Source organism: Elephantulus edwardii, unplaced genomic scaffold, assembly GCF_000299155.1.
Source record: "Elephantulus edwardii isolate Elephantulus edwardi_28Jun2011 unplaced genomic scaffold, EleEdw1.0 scaffold00083, whole genome shotgun sequence".
Classification (NCBI taxonomy): domain Eukaryota; kingdom Metazoa; phylum Chordata; class Mammalia; order Macroscelidea; family Macroscelididae; genus Elephantulus; species Elephantulus edwardii.
Window position 1 is genome coordinate 870,361 of NW_006399833.1, and position 20,068 is coordinate 890,428.

General features: G+C 40.2%; 1 protein-coding gene and 1 pseudogene across 1 annotated transcript in view; one reads left to right on the plus strand and one right to left on the minus strand.

Annotated features, from left to right (window-relative positions):
- LOC102851004 (nik-related protein kinase-like) overlaps positions 1-20,068 on the plus strand; it is a 288,384-nt gene that overhangs the window by 175,393 nt on the left and 92,923 nt on the right. The window contains 1 exon segment of the mRNA XM_006889937.1: positions 16,015-16,082. Within this exon segment, the coding sequence (XP_006889999.1) occupies positions 16,015-16,082 (68 nt within the window).
- LOC102853336 lies at positions 9,419-10,537 on the minus strand (annotated as a pseudogene).

The following is a 20,068-nucleotide window of genomic DNA, read 5'->3' on the forward strand; positions in this document are numbered from 1 at the left end:
GACCAAGGAGCTCCGGATTAAAGGCAGTAAGCTAACTGGACGTGAGGAGATGTGAGCCTGAGAAGGAGGGGAACAGGCGGGGCAGGCCCAAGCACAGGCATATGCCAGGTGCGTGTGTGCTCAGACGCCACACGCAGGGACCTCACTCAGGCTGCAGATGTATGGCTTGCACCTGATGGGGCTACGAGGACCTCACTCAGTTTGCAGCTGACCCTCTTGCACCTGGTGGGGAGGCTACCTGCCTGAGTGTGGACACACAAGGACCTCACTCAGGTTCCAGATGTCCTGCTGGTGCCCATTGGGGCTAGCTTCCGGTTGGGCATGCACAAAGACCTCTCTCAGTTTACAACTAACCCGCTCATACCTGGCAGGGTTACCTGCCTGAGTAGGGATGTGTGAGGACCTCACTTAGGTGGTAGCTGTCTGTCTTGCACCTGGCGGAGCTAGCTTCTGTGTGAGGATTCACAGGGAGTTCACTCAGGTTGCAGCTCTAGGTTTGCACCTGGCGGGCTGTCTTCCAGGTGGTCACACATAAGGACCTCACTCAAGTTGTAGATGTCCAGCTGGTGCCCGACAAGGCTGCTGGTCCAGAGGGCTGGTGGTCCAGAAGGGCTCTATCCCCTCTTTTCTTAAGTTCCCTCAATGCCCATGTCAGTCCTGTTTTATAACAGTGGCATTATGCACCGAGATATTTCACTTTGGGGACTGAGATATTTCCTTCAGCATAATATCCTCCAGAGCCACCCATTTTGTATAATATTGCATTAGTTCCTTGTTTTTCAATGCTGCATAGTATTCCATTGTGTGGATATACCACAGTTTCTCTATCCATTTGTTTGTTGATGGGCACTTGGATTGTTTCCCTCTCTTTGCTATTGTGAAAAATGCAGCAATAAACATAGGTGTGCATATATCTGTTTGGGTGGCAGTTCTGATTTCTTTAGGGTATATTCCTAGTAGTGGAATTACTGGGTTAAATGGTATTTCTATTTCCAACTTTTTGAGAAAGTGCCATACTGCCTTCCATAGTGGTTGCACCATTTTACAATTTCACCGACAGTGAATAAGGGTTCCCGTTTCTCCACAACCTTGCCAACATTTGTTGTGTGCTGCAAAATTCTTCAGAGCAGCAAACAAAAATGTTTACCTTTTTTCTTGTTGAAGTGCTGTAGTATTCTCCAAATTTCATATAGAATTCCTTCATCAAATATGTCACTGTCACATATTTTCCCCAGTCTGTAGGTTCCCTTCTTGCCCTCCTGGAGAAGTTCTTTTGGTTTTTTTTATGTGGTAAACTTGTGGTTGCTGTGAAGCTGAACACTGTGACACTGACATGTCAAATGTGATAATGGTTACCCATGGTGGACAGTGTTTGGTGGAGTTCCCCAATTAAAACAAGTTTGGAAGCAGGAGTGGCATCCACTTCCATAAATAGCTTGCCTCCAGAAACCCTATGAACCTGGAGAAAGGATGAAAGTCATGCAAGTGTTGAGGACTTTTGTTCATAGGGTCGCTATGAGTTGCCTTCGATTCGACAGCACTTAACAACAACAACAACATTAGAAATTGATTCTTAGAAGATCCCATTTACCTATTTTATTATCTCCTAGCTGTAGGTTTTATCATTATGCTTGAAATTCTGTTCATGCTGTAGATTATGACTTCTAGATTTATTCCTAGTTTTTCACTGGTGAATTTTATAGACTTTCATTTTACTACTAGGTCTCTGACGCACCTTGAGTTGGTTTTTGTAGTTTGAGGTGTGAGTCTTGCTTAAGTTTTCTTCAAATGGTTTTACAATTTTGCCAACACCACTTGTTAAAGAGGCTGTCCTTTCCCAACTTAACTGATTTTATCTCCTTGTCAAATATTAGTTGACTTTAGGTCGATGAGTTGGTTTCTAGGTTCTCAATCTTATTTTATTGATTTATGTCTATGTCACTGTATGGGTACCGTGCTATCTTGCCCATCACAAGTGTGTAGTAGGATTTAAGATCAGGAAGTGTGATGCTTCCTACCTTCTTTCTCTTTTTCAGTAGTGATTTGATTATTTGAGATCTCCATTTATTCCAGGCAAAATTGGAAATTGCCTTTTCCATCTCACTGAAGAATGGAATTGTTACCTGTATTGAGATTACATGAACTGGTTGATTGCCTTTGATAGAATTGTCACTTTCTCAATATTGTTTCTTCCTATCCATGACCATGTTATATTTCTTTCTTTTTTTCTAGAATAAACACCTTTAATACATGTGCTAAAATGGGAGATTTATTTGCCTTTCCGTGCCTTGATTTTCCTCAGATAGAATTCCAGCTCCTTGCCCTCTAGCACATAACCATCTGTGTGAACACACTGGCCTGGCCTGGAAGCAATACGTGCAAGAAGCTTGCCCTGTTGGAACTGCTCCTCTAGAAGACTGCTTATTTTTGCATTCTTTTTCCTTTTATCATATTTTTTCTGAATTGTCTTTGAATACTTTTTGTTTAAATTTTTTTCCTCCTCAGTAGTCAGCTTAGCCCACTTCTTGCGACCCAGGGGTAGTGCATAGTGGGACTCATACCACTGGCAGTACGGTGTGCTGTCGATGAGCACGATGCAGTTCTTCACTAGGGTCTTGGCAGTTCTTCACTAGAGTCTTGGTTCGTACCAGCTCATTATTGGAGGTGTTGTAGAAAACATCAATTATCCTTGCTTTATGAGTACAACATTCAGAGCCCCAGGAGAAGTTCCCCACATCCAGTCTTAGGCCACAGTACTTCTTGTTGTCTCCTCTCACACGAACTGTGTGTATGTGGCAGGGGCCAATCTTAGTGTTGGCAGCTGGGCATCCTAGTTCATACTTCTGCTTCTTGTGGTAGGGCTTTCTCTTGACCCCAGTCTTGCGGCACTTTTGCCAGTTGTCCCAGGAGATGCCCATGCAACGCGGTGCCTGGAAAGAGAGCTATATTTCTTTATTTCTCTAGGTCTCTTGCGACAATGATTTGTAATTTTCTTTGTATAGGGTTTTTTTGTCTCCTCTTGGGTTTGTTCCTAAGTATTTTGTCTTATGACTGGCTATTGTAATTGTATTTTTTCCCTTAGTTCCATTTGTACATTCTCGTTGTTGTTGTTGTTGTTTGTTAGGTATCATCGAGTCAGGTACAATTCATAGCAACCCCATGAACAAAATATCTGAACCCTGTTCCATTCTGCACCTTCCTCACACCTCCTGACTCACAAGAACAATCACCGTGTCAATCCACCTTGTTGAGGGCCTTCCTCTCCTTTGCATCATCTCCTTCTCAAAGGAAAAGCACTTCCTAGCAGCAGGCCCAAAGGATTTTAGGCAAAACTTCATCATTCTTGCCTCCAAAGAGCACTCTGGCCACACTTTTCCCAAAACATAACTATTTGTTCTCTTCTTCTCCAAAAGCGTCAGTTCTTTTTCTGTCATCTTTATTCATTGTCCAGCTCTCAGATGCATAACAAATAATAAGAAAGAATATCACCTGCATCACACACACTTTAATCCTCAAACCTACATCATTGCTCCTCAATAATTTGGAAAGGTCCCTAACTGCAGATTTTCCCAGTGCAATATGTCTCCTTATTTCCAGACTGCTGGTACCAATTGTTGACCCAAGAAAGATTTTCTTTGTCACTGTTGAGAAATCCAACTGATTTTGTTATATTAATCTTGTATCCTGTTACTTCACCAAGTTGGTAGAATATTTCCAATAGTTTTCATGCAAAATCTTTAGAATTTTCTAATAAACTGTGTTAAGCAGACAACACAATCTTGATCACCAAAACTGAGGAGGACCTGAGTCATTTGCTACAGAAGGTCAAGGACTGAAGCCTTCAATATGGATTGAAGCTCAGCATCAAGAAAACAAAGATTCTCACCACTGGGCCAATTGGCAGCACCATGATAAACAGTGAAGAGATTGAGATTGTTAACATTTTCAGCTTGCTTGTCTCTATAATCAACACTCTTGCCACTAGCAGCCAAGAAATCAAAATATGCATTGCATTGGGAAAATCTTTTGTGAGGGGCCTCACCAGAGTACTGAAGAGCAATGATGTAAGTCTAGAGATTAAGGTGCTCCTGATCCAGGCCATGGTCTTGGCAATTACTTGCTATGCATCAGAGAACAGGACAATGACTAAAGATGATAGAAAAATTGATGCCTTTGAGTTGTGCTAGGGAAGAGTATTGAATATAACATGGACTGCTAAGAGATGTTTTGATCATAGGGTTGCTATAAGTCATGCTCAACATGATGGCACCTAACAACAACAAGAAGAAGATAAAAGACAGACAGGTCTGTCCAGGAGAGAGTTAAACCAAGCTCCTCCTTGGAAGCAAGGATTTTGAAGCTCTATCTGACTTCACATGAAATGTGCAAGGAGTTGGAGTCAGAAAATGAAAAGGGCCGAACTCGATCAGCATATCTTAAGCTCAAGGAACTGAAGAACAAATTCAAACCTCGAGGTGCTATAATCAAGGATGCTTTTGGCAAAATGTTAAATGATCCAGGAAGTATTAAAAGAAGATGGAAAGAATATACTGAGTCACCGTATCTAAAGGAATTGGAAGACACAGAAGAATTTCATGAAACAACATATGAGCAAGAGCCTATGGTGATGAAAGAAGAAGTTCTGGCTGCTTTGAAGGATATGGCAAAAAAATAAGGCTCCAGGAATAGATGGTATACCAATTGACATATTTCAGTTAACAGATGTTGCCATGGGCGTGCTCACCAAATTGTGCCAAGAAATCTAGAGAACGACCACTTGGCCAACTGACTGGAAGAGATCGATATTTGTTCCTATCCCAAAGAAAGGTGACCCAAGAGAATGTGGAAACTACAGAACAATCTCACTGATTTCACATGCAAGCAAGATTTTACTGAAGATTATCCAAAAACCACTGGAACAGCACATCAAGAGAGAACTACCAGAAGTCCAGGCTGGGTTTAGAAGGGGTCGTGGTACTAGAGATATTGTAGATGATGTTAGATGGATCTTGGTTGAAAGCAGGGAATACCAGAGGAATGTCTATCTATGTTTCATTGACTATGCAAAGGCATTTGACTGTGTAGATCATAACAAACTATGGCTGACTCTGAGAAGAATGGGAATCCCAGAACACTTGATCGTTCTAATGCGAAACTTATACTTGGACCAGGAGGCAGTCGTCAGAACAGAGCGGAACAATGTATGGTTAAAAAGTGGGAAGGGCGTGCGCCAGGGATGCATCCTATCTCCATACCTTTTCAAGATTATCTGGGAAGCTGGGCTCTATGAGGAGAAATGTGGGTTCAAGATTGGTGGACGATTTATCAACAATCTGCGTTATGCGGATAACACAACCCTGCTTGCTGAAACTGAAGAGGACCTGAAGCGCCTGCTGCAGAGTGTCAAGGACTGCAGCCTACAATATGGATTGAGGCTCAATGTCAGGAAGACAAAGATTCTCACCACTGGACCAACTGGCAGCATCAGGATGGATGGTGAAGAGATTGAGGTTGTACACAGCTTTAGTTTGCTTGGCTCTATAGTCAACAGTCTTGGCACCAGCAGCCAGGAAATTAAAAGGCGCATTGCAATGGGAAAGTCTGCTGTTAGGGACCTCTCCAAAGTGCTGAAGAGCAATGGTGTCTCTTTGGAGACTAAGGTGCGTCTGATACAGGCCATGGTTTTTGTAATCACCTGTTATGCATCAGAGAGTTGGACAATGACCAAGGAGGATAGAAGGAGAATTGTTGCCTTTGAGCCGTGGTGCTGGAGAAGAGTATTGAGAATACCATGGACTGCTAGGAAAACAAACAGATTTGTCCTGGAAAGGGTTAATCTGTGTGTCTTCTTGGAGGCAAGGATTCTGAGGCTCCGTCTAACATACTTTGGACATGTTGTGAGGAGAGACCGGTCCTTAGTGAGGGACATCATGCTTGGGAGGGTGGAGGGACAGCGCAGGAGGGGAAGGCCCTCTATGAGGTGGATTGATTCAGTGATTGGGATAATTGGGATGGGAGTGTCAGAGGCAGTGCAATTGACACAGGACAGAGCGGAGTTTAGGGCTGTTGTACATAGGGTCGCTATGAGTCGCAGGCAACTCGACGGCACATAACAACAACAACAACAACATCTGACACACTTTGGGCATGTTTCAAAGAAGAACCAGTCCTTGGCAAGGGCCATCATGTTTTGAAGGGTGGGATAACAGTGCAGAAAAGGAAGACCTTGAATGAGATGGATTGACTCAGTGACTGGGGTAATAGGGGTAGGTGAATGAGGTAGAGACAATGAACCTGGCTCAGGATAGAGCTCATCAGGTCACTATGAGTTGGAGTAGTCTCCACAGCACATAACAACAAAAAATATACTATCATACAATCTGCGTGTGGAGATACTTCTTTATTCTCTTTTTCCAATGTGGATGCCTTTTTTCCCCTCCTCTTGTCTTATTGTTCTCAATAATACTTCCAATTCAATACTGAATAGAAGTGGTAATAGTGGCCATCCTGGCCTAGTTTCTTTTCCCAAGGGAAATGCTTTTAATTTCACTTCATTGATAACAATGTTGGCTCTTTGTTTTTGTACATATACTTTGCACAATTTTGGTGAAATTCCTCTCTATTATTATTTTGTTGAGTGTTTTCCTCAGGAAAAGTGTGTTGGATTTTGTCTAAAGCCTTTCAAACATCAATTGATAGCACACTGTAGCTCTTGGGGTTTTTTTGCTTTGTTAATGTGATTAATTACATTGTTTTTCATATGTTGAACCATTTTTGCATACCTGTTATGAATGTCATTTAACCATGATGAAGTGAATTTTTTTTATGCTCTGACAAATTCTATTGGACATGGTTTTTTTAAAATTTTATTTTATTATTTTGTGTGTGTGTACTGTCAAATCGGATCTGACTGTTACAGGAGGAGATTGACTCTCCTTTTCTAGCAGAGCATCTGGTGGATTTGAACTGCCTATCTCTGGGATTGCAGTGCAGCTTCTTGCCACTAGGCCACCAGAGCTCCCTTTAGACTGGGTTTTGTTGAGGATATTTGCATCTATGTTTATAAGAGATATTGGTCTATTATTTTCTATTTTGGTGATGATGTGTTTATCTTGTTTTGGTATAGGGATAGGTTTGTTTCATAGAATGAGCCTGAGAGTATCCCATCTTTTTCTATTTTCTGAAGTACTTAATATAGAATTAACAACAGCTCTTCTCTGAATGTTTGGTAAAATTCACTAGTAAATCCATCTGGTCCAAGGCTTTGTTGTTGAAAATTTTATGACCTGTTCAATTTCTTCTTTTGTAATGAGTCTGTTCAGATGTTCTACTTTAGTCTGACTTAGTTTGAGTGAGTTCTGAGTTCCTAATGATTTGTCCATTTCCTGTAGGTTTTAATATTTGTTTGAGTATAGTTTTTAATTAAAATCCATTTTTAAACTTTTCAGTTCAGTTGGTTCTGTTGTGTGGTTCATCTCTTATTTGGATTATTTGTGTCTTTTGATTTCTTTGCTAGTGGCTTGTTGATTTCATTGATCTTTTAAAAGAACTGGCTCCTAGTCTTGTTTATAGTTTCCAATTGTTTTTCTGTTTTCTATTCCATTTATTTCTGCCCTAATGTTTATAGTTTCTGTCTTTTACAGATTGTGGGGTTTTCTTGCTGTTCTTTTTCTGTTGGTTGAAGATGTTGATTTTTATTCTTTCTTCTCTTTTAAGAGATGTATTTCTTTATTGCTTTGAATTGACCTATAAGTACTACTTTGATTGTTTCCCATATGTTTTGGTAAGTTGTGTTTTTATTCTCATTTGTTTGAAAAAAAATTTTATTTAATTTTTTTCTATTTCTTGTATTATTATGCACTCATATTAAAACTGGGTGTTGTTCAACTTCTAGTTGTATGGCTTTTTATGTTTTGTTGTTTACGGGGAGCACTGGTGGCCTATTAATAAGAAACTGCACTGCAATCCTGAAAGCACACGGTTTTTAGCCTCTTGTTAATTTCCAATTTTGTACCATTGTGGTATAAGAAAATTCTTTGTATTGTTGTTGCTGTTGTTATGTGCCATCAAGTTGCTTGCGACTCATAGCGACCCTATATACAACAGTCCCAAACTCTGCTCTGTCCTGGGACAATCGCACCGTCTCCAATACACCCATCCCGATTATCCCAGTCACTGAATCAATCCACCTCATAGAGGCCCTTCCTCTCCTGTGCTGTCCCTCCACCCTACCAAGCTTGATGTCCGTCTCCAAGGACCGGTCCTCCCTTACAACATTTCCAAAGAATGTTAGATGGAGCCTCAGAATCCTTGCCTCCAAGGAGCCACCCGGTTTAACCCTTTCCAGGACAAATCTGTTTGTTTTCCTAGCAGTCCATAGTACACTCAATACTCTTCTCCAGCACCACAGCTCAAAGGCACCAATTCTCCTTCTATCCTCCTTGGCCATTATCCAACTCTCTGATGCATAACAAGTGATCGCAAAGACCATGGCCTGTATCAGATGCACCTTAGTCTCCAGAGAGACACCATTGCTCTTCAGTACTTTGGAGAGGTCCCTAACAGCAGACTTTCCCATGGCAATACGTCTTTTAATGAAGATTCTTTGTATTACTTCAATGTTTTCTTAATTTTTTGAGGCTTGCTTTGTTACATAAAATATGACCTAGAGAACGTTCTGTGTTCCCTGTAGAAGAATGTACAATGAGATTTTGGAGGGTGCATCAGCATATATATATATTTTTTTAAATATTTGCACTTTCTTTTATTATCATCATAGTCCTGGCATCAAGATACGTAACAATGATAGCAGGATTTTTTAAAGCTTAGTATTAAATATTAAATATCTTTTCCCATTTTAACTTTACATTACTTTGCCAAGGGAAAAAAAACCAAAACTCAAGTTATTTGATGCCAAGACACACTTTCATGATTAGCCAGGCTATGTAAAAGTTGGTGGCTTTGTTCTTCCTGCTGTGTAAGCAGATCCAGGCCCTAGAAAGATTGGACCAGGCTATAATTGTTTTTTAAAAGTGTGCTACAAAAACGGAGGGCACATTATAAGCCAGGTTACAAAGTAAGGGTGGGGTAAGGGAAGGACATTTTCCAGAAACAAAATTTCTGAAGAATCCCTGTCTATCATTTTTTTTCCAAGATGGCTGGAAGAGGGAGTAAAATCTCAACATCTCTATGAGGGGACGAGTTGCCTTGCTGGGGAGGGGAATGGCTAAGTTAGACCACTCAATCCCTTCCCAACTAGGAACAAAGAAGTATTGTCCAGGGGGTATGAAAGTGGGCTGAATTCTCTAAGAGGTTTCTTCTAGAAACAGACAACTCGGACTCTTTCTCTCACTTCAGCAAAGAACTTATTTTTAAAAGCGCTTGGGAAGTTCCTCCTCCACCTCTTTGGTATGAAGGCTCAGAGAAGGGAGTCATCAGTACAGCCACCTTCGAGGCTGTAACGGAATTCTTGAAAGTTGGAGACCCCATAGAAGTGTACGAAGGCTGCTGCCACCACCAGGACATGAAAAATCTGATGAGACTGAAACCATATATCAAACTTTGCAGGAAAGAAGTGCTCAGGTATTAGAGCAGCATAAAGGCCAGCTCCAGCGATGTACATCACAGCCATGAGGAAGAACCAGTCCATCTGGCCAACCGTGGTGGCCTTGACAAAGCTCTCAGCGGTAGTAAAGTCCATGGTGAGCACCACACTACTCAAGCCAAGTCTCAGGAACACTCCTGCTCTTGTCTTCAGAGTAGCAAATAGGTCCCACTTGGCTACAATGATGGCAGAAATGCCCAGGGCACAGACAATGGAGAAATAGATGAGCCGTGGCTGTGGTGAGCAGTAGAAGAAGTAGTAGATCCAGGGGACAAAGCTCCCCACAATGAGCAGAGCAATCCCTGAATAAACCATTTTGGAAAAAGTCTGAGAGACTTTCTCTGAATGACAATAGACGGTGTGGAAGAGCCAGCAGAAGCTGAGGCAGAGCACTGCACCTAGAAAGAACATTCTGAAAACCACCTGCTCCTGTAGTGGGGCCATGAAGTACATATTTGGTCTGAACATGGTCAAGATTCCCAAAAAGAGAAATAGCCCTAAACCAAGCAGATGAGTCCAGATGTTACCAGTTTCTGTATGGATGCAGAAGATGCTCTTAAAGCAGGCCCAGAAAGAGGGCATGGGTGGTCTATGGCCATGCAGAAGATAGTCATTGTCCTTCAGTCAGTCAGGGAGCATGTCATATGGGATGACTCTCCAGCGTCCTTCCCAGACCTTATATATGAATTCCTCCATCTTCTCCATGGCGTGGTGGGCTTGCAGGGGAAGTGTCAGTACCCACACCTCCTCCTCTTCTTCCTGGGGCACAGGGCATGTCTGCTCTTTTTCAGTTTTGGTTGGATTGGTGATTGCTCATTTGCCCTTCTCTTCTAACAGGGGTCCCAGTTCATCCACTTGCACTGTGTGAGTTTCCCTGTTACTGGCAGGCACCCCATCGCCCTGTCCCACTGCAGATCCTTTGTGGGAAGACATCTGGCTGGTACCTCAATACCATGTAGCTTTAGCTTGGGAAAAGGCGGGGGCTCTCAGCCCCAGGGGCCAGAGGTTTCCCTGTGGTGGTAGACATGCCGCGCTGGTGGGCGAGCTCTGCTGGGGGCCACGGTCCCCTTCCTACATCCCGTGGCAACTGAGGTCGCCTGTGGCCGAGTGGCCCCAGATCTTCAGCACCCCAGCATGTATATATCTTAAGTTGGTTGATTGTGTAATTTAATTCTTAAGCATCTTTGTTCAGTTTCTTCTGGTAGTCCTTGAGGGTGGTGTATTGAAGCTTGGAAAGAAAAATCAATGTATTTTAATGAAATATGAAAAGAGCTGGAGTTGCAAAATCAAAAGGCACAAACATGCTCAGCATTTCTTAGACTGAAGTAACTAAAGAACAAATTCAAGACTCTAGTTACAATACTTAAAGATGCTATAGGGAGAATATTGCCTGAAAGAATCAAAAGAAAATAGAAGGAATACAGAGTCACTGTACCAAAAAGAATTGTCTGACACAGAAAAATTTCATGAAACAACATATGACCAAGAGACAGTGGTGATGAAGGAGAAAATTCAAGCTGCCATGGAGGAATTGCCAAAAAACAAAGCCCCAGGAATTGATGAAATACCAACTGACATATTTCAACAAACAGATGCATCCCTGGTTATGTTCAACAGGTTGCGCCAAGAAATTTGGAGGAAAGCTACCTGTCCAACTGGCTGTAAGAGATCTATGTTTATTTCCATTTTAAAAAAAAAAAAGGTTATCCAACAGAGTGAAAAAAGGTGATCCAACAGAGTGTGAAAATTGTTGAACACTATCACTAACATCTGATGCAAGCAAAATCTTGCTGAATATTGTCCAAAAGTGACTGGAACAATATATCACCAGAGAACTAGCAGAAATACAAACTGGATTTGAAAGAGACCATGGCACTAGGAACACCATGGCCAATGTCAGAAAATCTTGACTGAAAGCAGAGAATACCAGAAGAATGTCTATCTGTGTTTTTTGTTTGTTTGTTTGTTTGTTTATTTTTTTTACTATGCAAAGGCATCTGACTGTGTGGATCACAACAAATTGTGGCTAGCCTTGAAAAGAATAGGAATTCTTCAGAACACTTGAGTTTTTGCAAAACCTATACTTGGTGGAAGCCATCATTATAAAAGAGCAAGGAAACGCTGCAGGGTTCAAAATCAGGGAAAGAATGGGTCAGGGATGCATCCTGTCCCTGCATCTTTTTAATCTGTATGTGGAGCAACAGATGAATTGAATTAGGAAAATCTGCTGTCAGGGACCTCTCCAGAGTGCTAAAGAGCAATGATGTCAGTCTAGAAACAGGTGCACCTGATCCAGGCCATGATCTTCACAATTACTTGCTATCCATCAGAGAGCTGGACAATGAAGAAGGATGACAGAATAAAAATCAGCACCTCAGAGCTGTGGTACTGGAAAAGAATATTGAACATACCATTGACTGCCAAGAGAACAAACAGGTCTGTCCTGGAGAGGGTGAAGCCAAGTTGCTCTTTGGAGGCATTGATTTTGAAGCTTCATCTCACATACTTTGGACATGTTGCCAGATGGGACTAGTCCTTGAAGAAGGACATCATAGTTGAGATGGTCAGCGCAAGAAAGGAAGACTCTGGATGAAATGGATTGACACACTGATTGAGGCAATAGGTTAAGGTATATAAGAGACTGTAAGGTTGGTTCAGGATAGGGAAGGGTACAGAGCTATTGTACACAGAATAGGGTCTCTATAAGTTGCAGACAACTTGCCAGCACATAAAAACTACTACTACTATAGTGGTGTTGTCTATATCATTTTTCAATTTGAGTAATGTTTGCTTTGTGTATTTTGCAGTTCTATAATTTGCTGCATAAATAATTATTATGGTTATTTTATCTTGTTCTATTCACACTTTAAGTCAATTAGTGTCATTACTTGTCCTTTGTGGTGGTTTTACCTTGAAGTGTCTTTTATCAGAGATTAATATTGATGCTCCTTTTTTTTTATTCTGGTTGTCATTTGTTTGGTATCTCCCCCTCCCATCCTTTTATTTTTAGCCTGTCTTTATCTTCACTTTTTAAATGTCTCTCTTGTAGACAGCATATTGAGGAGTTTTGGGGTTTTACCCAAATTGGTACTCTTTATCTCTTTTCTAGTGCATTTAAACCATTAATATTCAATGTAATTATTGAGGGGCAAGGTTTTATACTATCATTTTGTTGAGTTCTTCTTTGTTTTGTTGTTTTTTACTTTGATCTATCCTCCGTACTGTGGCACCTCTGTGAGAAGGTATTTCTTGCAACATTGGTCTTGTTTTTACAAACTCTCTTAGGTTCTGCTTTTCTGAGAATGTCTTGATCTGCCTACCATCTTTGGTGGACAGTTTTGCTTGATACAGTATTCTTGTTTGATAATTGTGTTCTTTGAGTGTTTGATATGTCATTTTACTCTCTCTTATTGACATAGTTTCTGCTGAGAAATCTGCACTTAATTCTTATTTACTCTCCTTTATAGATTAGGCTTCTTCCCCCCCCCCCCCACTTAGCTACATTCAGAATTTTCGCTTTGTCTTTGATTCTGGCAAATTAGAATATGATAGGCTTTGGTGTTTGGGTGTGTGTGTGTGTGTGTGTGTGTGTGTGTGTGTGTGTTTCTTTTGGCATCTATTCTATATGGGATAATCTTATCTTCTTGGATATATTTTTTTCTCATTCTTCATGATACCTGGGAAATTTTCTTCTAGTAATTCTTCACAACTTTCTCAGTGCTTTTTTTTTTTACTTCTCCCTGTTCTGGGATTACAATTATACAAATGTTATTCCTCTTGATGATGATTCACATTATTCTTGGGCTTTCTTCATTTTCCTTCCTTTTAATTCCAGGTTTTGGGTTAGTTGATTTATTTTTTTTTCTCTAGTAGCTCAGTTCTGAGAGATCTTTCTTATATTTTACCTATTCTGTGCTCCATCTCTTCAGTCTTGCTCATCTCTCTCTGAAACATATTGACAGCTTCTGAGACGTTGGTCCTAATATCCTAGGTTACTGTTTCTTGTTTTCCTCAGGTTCTAATACCTCATATGTTTCATTTGTCTTGAATTTTATTTTGGTGTTCCTTTTTGCTCTTTTTTGTAGAATCCTGCAGTTCTTTGAGTTTTTCTTTCACTCATTGAAAATACTTTACCATTTTTCTTTTCAATTATGTGTTAGAAAGTTTCATTAGATTTTCTGCCTTCACGAAGTCCATTGATACTGTGTTTTGATCACTTATGGGGAATATCTTGCTTAGGTATTGTTTAGGGTGTGATGTAGTCTGCTTCTTCCATGTCATTACTGTGAACTAGGTTTTCCTTGCCTGGGACCCTAGCAGGTCCTGTGTCTGAGGACCTTGGCTGGGGATCTCATCACTCCAGAGGAGGGAAAGACAACTTACCATGTCTGAAGATCTCTGTGGTCCCTGGGCTCACTGGAAGACTTTCCTCAGTTTGAGAAGCCAACATTCCAGTAGGTATGGTGAGAACAACTCACTCTGCCTGTGGTCCTTCTTTGCTGGTCCTATGGCAAAGTCTCAGATGCCTAGCAAGTTATCTGAAAGACCATGGTTTGTATCAGATGCACTTGAGTCCCCAGACTGACATCACTGCTCCTCAATAATTTGGAGAGGTCCCTGACTGTACACTTTCCCAGTGCAGTGTTTCTGATTTCATGACTACTGTTACCAAAGGTGTTGATAGCGAATTCAAGTAAGATGAAATCATTGACAACTTCAATCTTTTTTCCATCTATCATGATTTACCTATTATCCCAGTGGTAAGAACTTTTGTTTTCTTGATGTTGAGATGCAATCCATACTGAAGGCTGTATTCTTTGATCTTCTGCTACAATAGCTTCAAGTCCACCTCATTTTCAACAAGCAAGGTTGTGTCATCCACATAAGTTGTTGATGAATCTTCCTCTGATCCTGAAGGCACATTACTTTTCATAGTGTCCAGCTTTTTGAATCATTTGCTCAGCATGAGATTTAATAGATATGGAGAGAAAACACAACCCTGATATGTAGTTTTCTTGATTTTAAACATTATATTGTTCCCTTAGAGAGCTCTGGTGGCCTTGTGGAACTGTAAGTGCAGTTCGAATCCATTATTTGCTCCATGGGAGAAGGATGGGCAATCTTCTCCCATGTGATTTACTGTTTCTGAAAACCCACTGGAGGGTCAGCAATGGGTTGATTCTGACTCAATGGCAAACAACAGTAGTGTTACTTTGCTTTGTTCGCACAACAGCTTCTTGGTCTAGGTATAGGTTTCACATGAGCACAATTAAGTGTTCTGGGATTGCATTCTTCTCAATGTTAGTCATAACTTGTTATTATCCATAAAGTCAAATGCTTTTGCATAATCAATAAAGTAAAAATAGACATTCTTCTGGTATTCTTTACTTTCAGCCAGGATCCATCTGGCATTACCATTGATATCCCTGGTGCGATAGCCTCTTCTAAATTCTTTTTAAACTTCTGGCAGTTTCCTATCTATGTACTGTTCTGGTCAATTTTTTATGGTCTTCAGCAGTGTTTTGCCTACATGTGATACTAATGATATTGTTTAATAGTTTCCACAGAGTAAAAAGAAAGCCACCTGGGAAAAATAATGGGGTGGAGCTCTCAGATTAAAACAAGCTTGGAAGGAGGAGTGGCGTCCACTTCCATAATAACTTGCCTCCGGAAACCCTATGAACCTGGAGAGAGGATGAAAGACACCCAAGCATTAAGGACTCTCCTTCATAGGGTCGCTATGTGACTCAATGGCACTAACAACAACAAGAACAACATGGCAAAGTTTGCTGTGCCTGGGGAGCACACTCTTTAACAAACTTACTCTGTCTCTGGTTTTTCCTCTCTGGTCCCCAGGTCACAGGAAAGTTTGCTATGCTGGGGAGCCTACTGAAAAGGGAACTGGCAGTGACCTTACCTGCTTCCTCCCTTCTTCTCAGGTCCCACAGCAAAGATCTTTATGGCTGCAGAGGCCACAAGGAAATGGAGCTCACTCAGCTTCTGTACTGGGGCTGCCTCGGAAGTTCATTCCAACTGGGAGCTCAGCTGGAGGAAAGCTTTCCCTGATTCTGTTCCTTCCTTTCTGGTTCTGCAGCTAAATTCTATGTGGTTCCATAGCCGACCAGGACGGGAACTAAGGAATTTATTTTTTCCACAAAAACTATGTCATGTTATAACTGATGATGACGTTATAAATAAAAACAAACTAAAAAAAATATGGTTATGCGAGCAATTGTAATGTCACACAACAATAAGTTATTGTGAAAGCAGGATCTATGTGTGATATCAGATTTTACAATTTGGGTTTCTAGGAAAATGCCCTTATATGAATGAAAAAAGGCATTTTCTATAAACTAGGAACTCAAACTCATATTGGGCATTCTACTAAAATACTGAGTTGTGTCTTTAAGGTCCAGGAAAGATCTGCTTTTATGCCATGCAATAAAGATCGTGCACACCGTGTCACCTTCTCTTTAAGGTATGTATATTCAAATTACCAATACTTTATACAAAGACCTTAAAAATGAAAGCTTATTTTTTTACACTAAACTTGAAATGAAATTATAGCTGAATTATTATTGACATCATTATTGAATCTACATTTAAAAATCTCAACTTCAGTGATCCATGAACTAGGTCTTTTATACTTGATTGTACTACATTTTTTGTGTCATTTAAATTAATAATTATGTTGTAAGGCCTATAGCTTAATTTTTGTTGTTTTGTTGTTGTTGATTGTCGTTGAGTCAAGCACAACTCATAGTGATCCTCCAAAGGCCTGAACTCTTTCTATAACAATCAAAGTTGACAGTTTAATTTAAAAGAGCTAAGACAATGATTGTTTGATATTTTCAAATTGTTATGGAGATCAAGTGGCCTAGTGGATATGGAGACACTCTGTCAATCTTGAGGCAGATGTATTGAATCCACCAGATGTTCCAAAAGAAAAAGATGGAGAATCTTCTCCATTGCAATGTATAGTCTCTATAAACCTTCAGGATAATCAGCTATGAGTCATTTCCAATGTAGTGGCATTAATTTTTAAATACTTTAAAAATGATTTATTGATGATAAAAGAATTTTTTAAATGTGAAATTTCTAAGTGATGTTTTTGTTATTAAATAACAAATGAACTCTAAACTCAGAAACTAATGTTATAGAATTTGCAAAATGTAAAATATGATCTATAGTCAAAATCAAGTCTAAAGGGCAAAATATTATATAATAAAATACTATAGGTAATATTTACATATAGTTGTGTAAAGATGAGTTGAGTATAGGTGAGTTGTGGGAGGATATCAAGAATGTTATCCAGGAATAATGCAAAGAAAGAAGATGAAGGAAAGATAAAAATGGATGACAGAAGAGACTCTGAGTATTGCACTAGAGCTCTGAGAAGACAAAGCAAAGGGAATAAATCAAGATATTAAGGAGTTGAACAGAAGACTTCAAAGGGCAGCATGGGAAGACAAAGTAAAGTAGTATAATGAAATGTGCAAAGAGCTGGAGTCAGTAAACTGAAGGGGCCTAACTCGCTCAGCATTTTTTTTAACTTGTTGTGTGCCATCAAATCAGATATGACTGGCACAGGAGGAGATTGCCCCTCCTTCTCCAGCAAAGCATCTGGTGGATTAGAATATTCACCTTTGGGATTGCAGTGCAGCTTCTTGCCACTAGGCCACCAGAGCCCCTTGCTCAGCATTTCTTAAACTAAAGGAACTGAAGAACAAATTCAAGCCTCAAGTTGCAATACTTAAGGATGCTTTGGGCAGAATAATAAATGATCCAGGAAGTAGTAAAAGAAGATGGAAAGAGTACTCGGAGTCACTGTACCAAAAGGAATTGGTGGACACAGAAGAATTTCATGAAAGAACATATGAGCAAGAGCCTGTGGAGATAAAGGAAGAAGTTCAAGCTGCTCTGAAAGAATTGGCAAAAAACAAGGCCCCAGGAATTGACAGTATACCAACTGACATATTTCAAGAAACAGACACTTCCCTGGATTTGCTCACAAAGTTGTGCCAAGAAATCTGGAGGACAACCACCTGGCCAACTGACTGGACAAGATCTATGTTTAATTCCATTCCAAAGAAAGGGGATCCAACAGAGTGTGGAAATTATTGAACAATATCATTAATATCACATGCAAGCAAGATTCTGCTGAAGACTATCCAAAAACGACTGGAACAAGCACATCAACAAGGAACTGCCAGAAGTGCAGGCTGGGTTTAGAAGAGGCCATGGTACTAAGGGATATTATAGTTAATGTTAGATGGACCTTGGCTGAAAGCAGGGAGTACCAGAGGAGTCTCTGTGTGTTTCATTGACTGTGCAAAGGCATTTGACTGTGTGTAGCACAACAAACTTTGGCTAACTCTGAGAAGAATGGGAATCCCAGAACATTTGGTCATGCTTATGCGAAACCTATACTTGGACCAGGAGGCAGTTGTCAGAACAGAGCAAGGGAACACTGTATAATTAATAATTGGGAGGGGGGTGTGCCAAGGATGTGTCCTATCTCCATATCTTTTCAATCTATATGCAGAACAGATTATCCAGGAGGCTGGGATCAATGAGGAGAAATGTGGCATCATCAGGATTGGAGGAAGACTCATCAACAATCTGTGTTATACAGATGACAGAACTCTGCTTGCTGAAACTGAGGAGGACCTGAAGCTCTTGCTGCAGGTCAAGGACTGTAGCCTTCAATATGCATTGAAGTTCAATATCAAGAAAACAAAGATTTTCACCACGGGGCCAATTGGCAGCATTGCGATGGATGGTGAAGACATTGAGATTGTAAACAGCTTTTGTTTGCCTGGCCCCACAGTCAACACTCTTGGCATCAGCAGTCAGGAAATTAAAAGATGTATTGCATTACATTGGGAAAGTCTACTGTCAGGGACCTCTCCAAAGTGCTGAAGAGCAACAATGCCAGTCTGGAGATTGAGGGGTGCCTGATACAGGCAATGGTCTTTGCAATCACTTGCTATACATCAGAGAGCCGGACAATGACTAGAGATGATAGAAGGAGAACTGACTGATGCCTTTCAGCTGTGGTGTTCAGGTTCATTCTCGAGAGTGTTAAACCAGGCTGCTCCTTGGAGGCAAGGATTCTGAAGCTTCGTCTGACATATTTTGGACGTGTTGCAAGGAGGGACCAATCCTTGGAAAGGGACATCATGCTTGGGAGGTTGGAGGGACAGCCCAGGAGAGGAAGACCCTCGGTGAGATGGATTGATTCAATGACGGGTAATGGGGGTAGGTGTTTTGGAGACAGGGAGATTGGCACAGGATAGAGCAGTGTTTAGGGCTGTTGTACATAGGGTTGCTATGAGTTACAGGCGACTTGACAGCACATAACAACAACAACAACAATGTTTACATCATTCACTGTATTTTTAATCTCTGTTATGCCAGTGATTATCAAGAAATTTTAAATATTCTTTTCTACATTTTCTTGTTTACATGTTAGGTGTTATATTTGAAAGCCCAATTTTAAAGTGAATTTTCCTTGGAAATCATATTCTCTCTAATCACTATTCATAATGGAGAGAACCATTTTCTCTTTCATTCATTAAATATTGAGTTCTTCCTATATTTACAATATACTGGATAGTATAAGTACGTATATCCCTATCTTATTAAATTTTAATCCCTTGTATTTTATACCCTCATATTTAACTGGAGTTTAGAGGTCAGAGAAAATCAGAAAATAAGACTCAAAACTTTCTCTTTATGTGTACTCATTGAATGTGTTGGCATAGTCCCTGTGACTACAAAGGAAAGAAATTAGTTTATTTCAAGAGTTAGTTTTGGTACCAGGGGGCATGATTTTGATAAAAATATAACATATAAAAAATCAATTTACTTTTTAAGTAAATTAAGTAATTAAGAAGTTATTGTCCATTTTCCAATAGGACATTTGAATTTGTGGATAACACACAAATTTCATTGCCTGTAACTATGGCTAAATTTATAAGTTGTTTTAAATAAAGTGTGACACTTTCTTGGCATTTTCAACCGATAAAAGACTGTTTCAGGTAAAAATCAACAGTGTTCCTAGAGAGAAATTCCAAAGCAACTGAAAATTGTGGCAGCACTTGGCCAAAACAACTTTCCAAATATATCCTGAATTTGAACAGTAAAACTAAAGTATAAAGAAAAGTGTTTACTCATTCTATCTTACCTGTCTACTTATCCATCCTTCCTAGATTTCTTTAAAAAATCATGTTCAAATTCTCCAATACATTAGATGTTGTTGTGTGCCATCCAATCAGAATCAACTCTAGTTGACCCTCCAGTGAGTTTTCTGGGCAGTAAATTGCACAAGAGATTGCCCATCTTTCTGTCACAGAGCAGCTGGTGAATTTAACTGTGTTCCTTTCAGTTGGCAGTACAATTCCTTATCACTAGGCCCAGAACCACCAATTATTTTACATACTACATATATAATACTCTCTC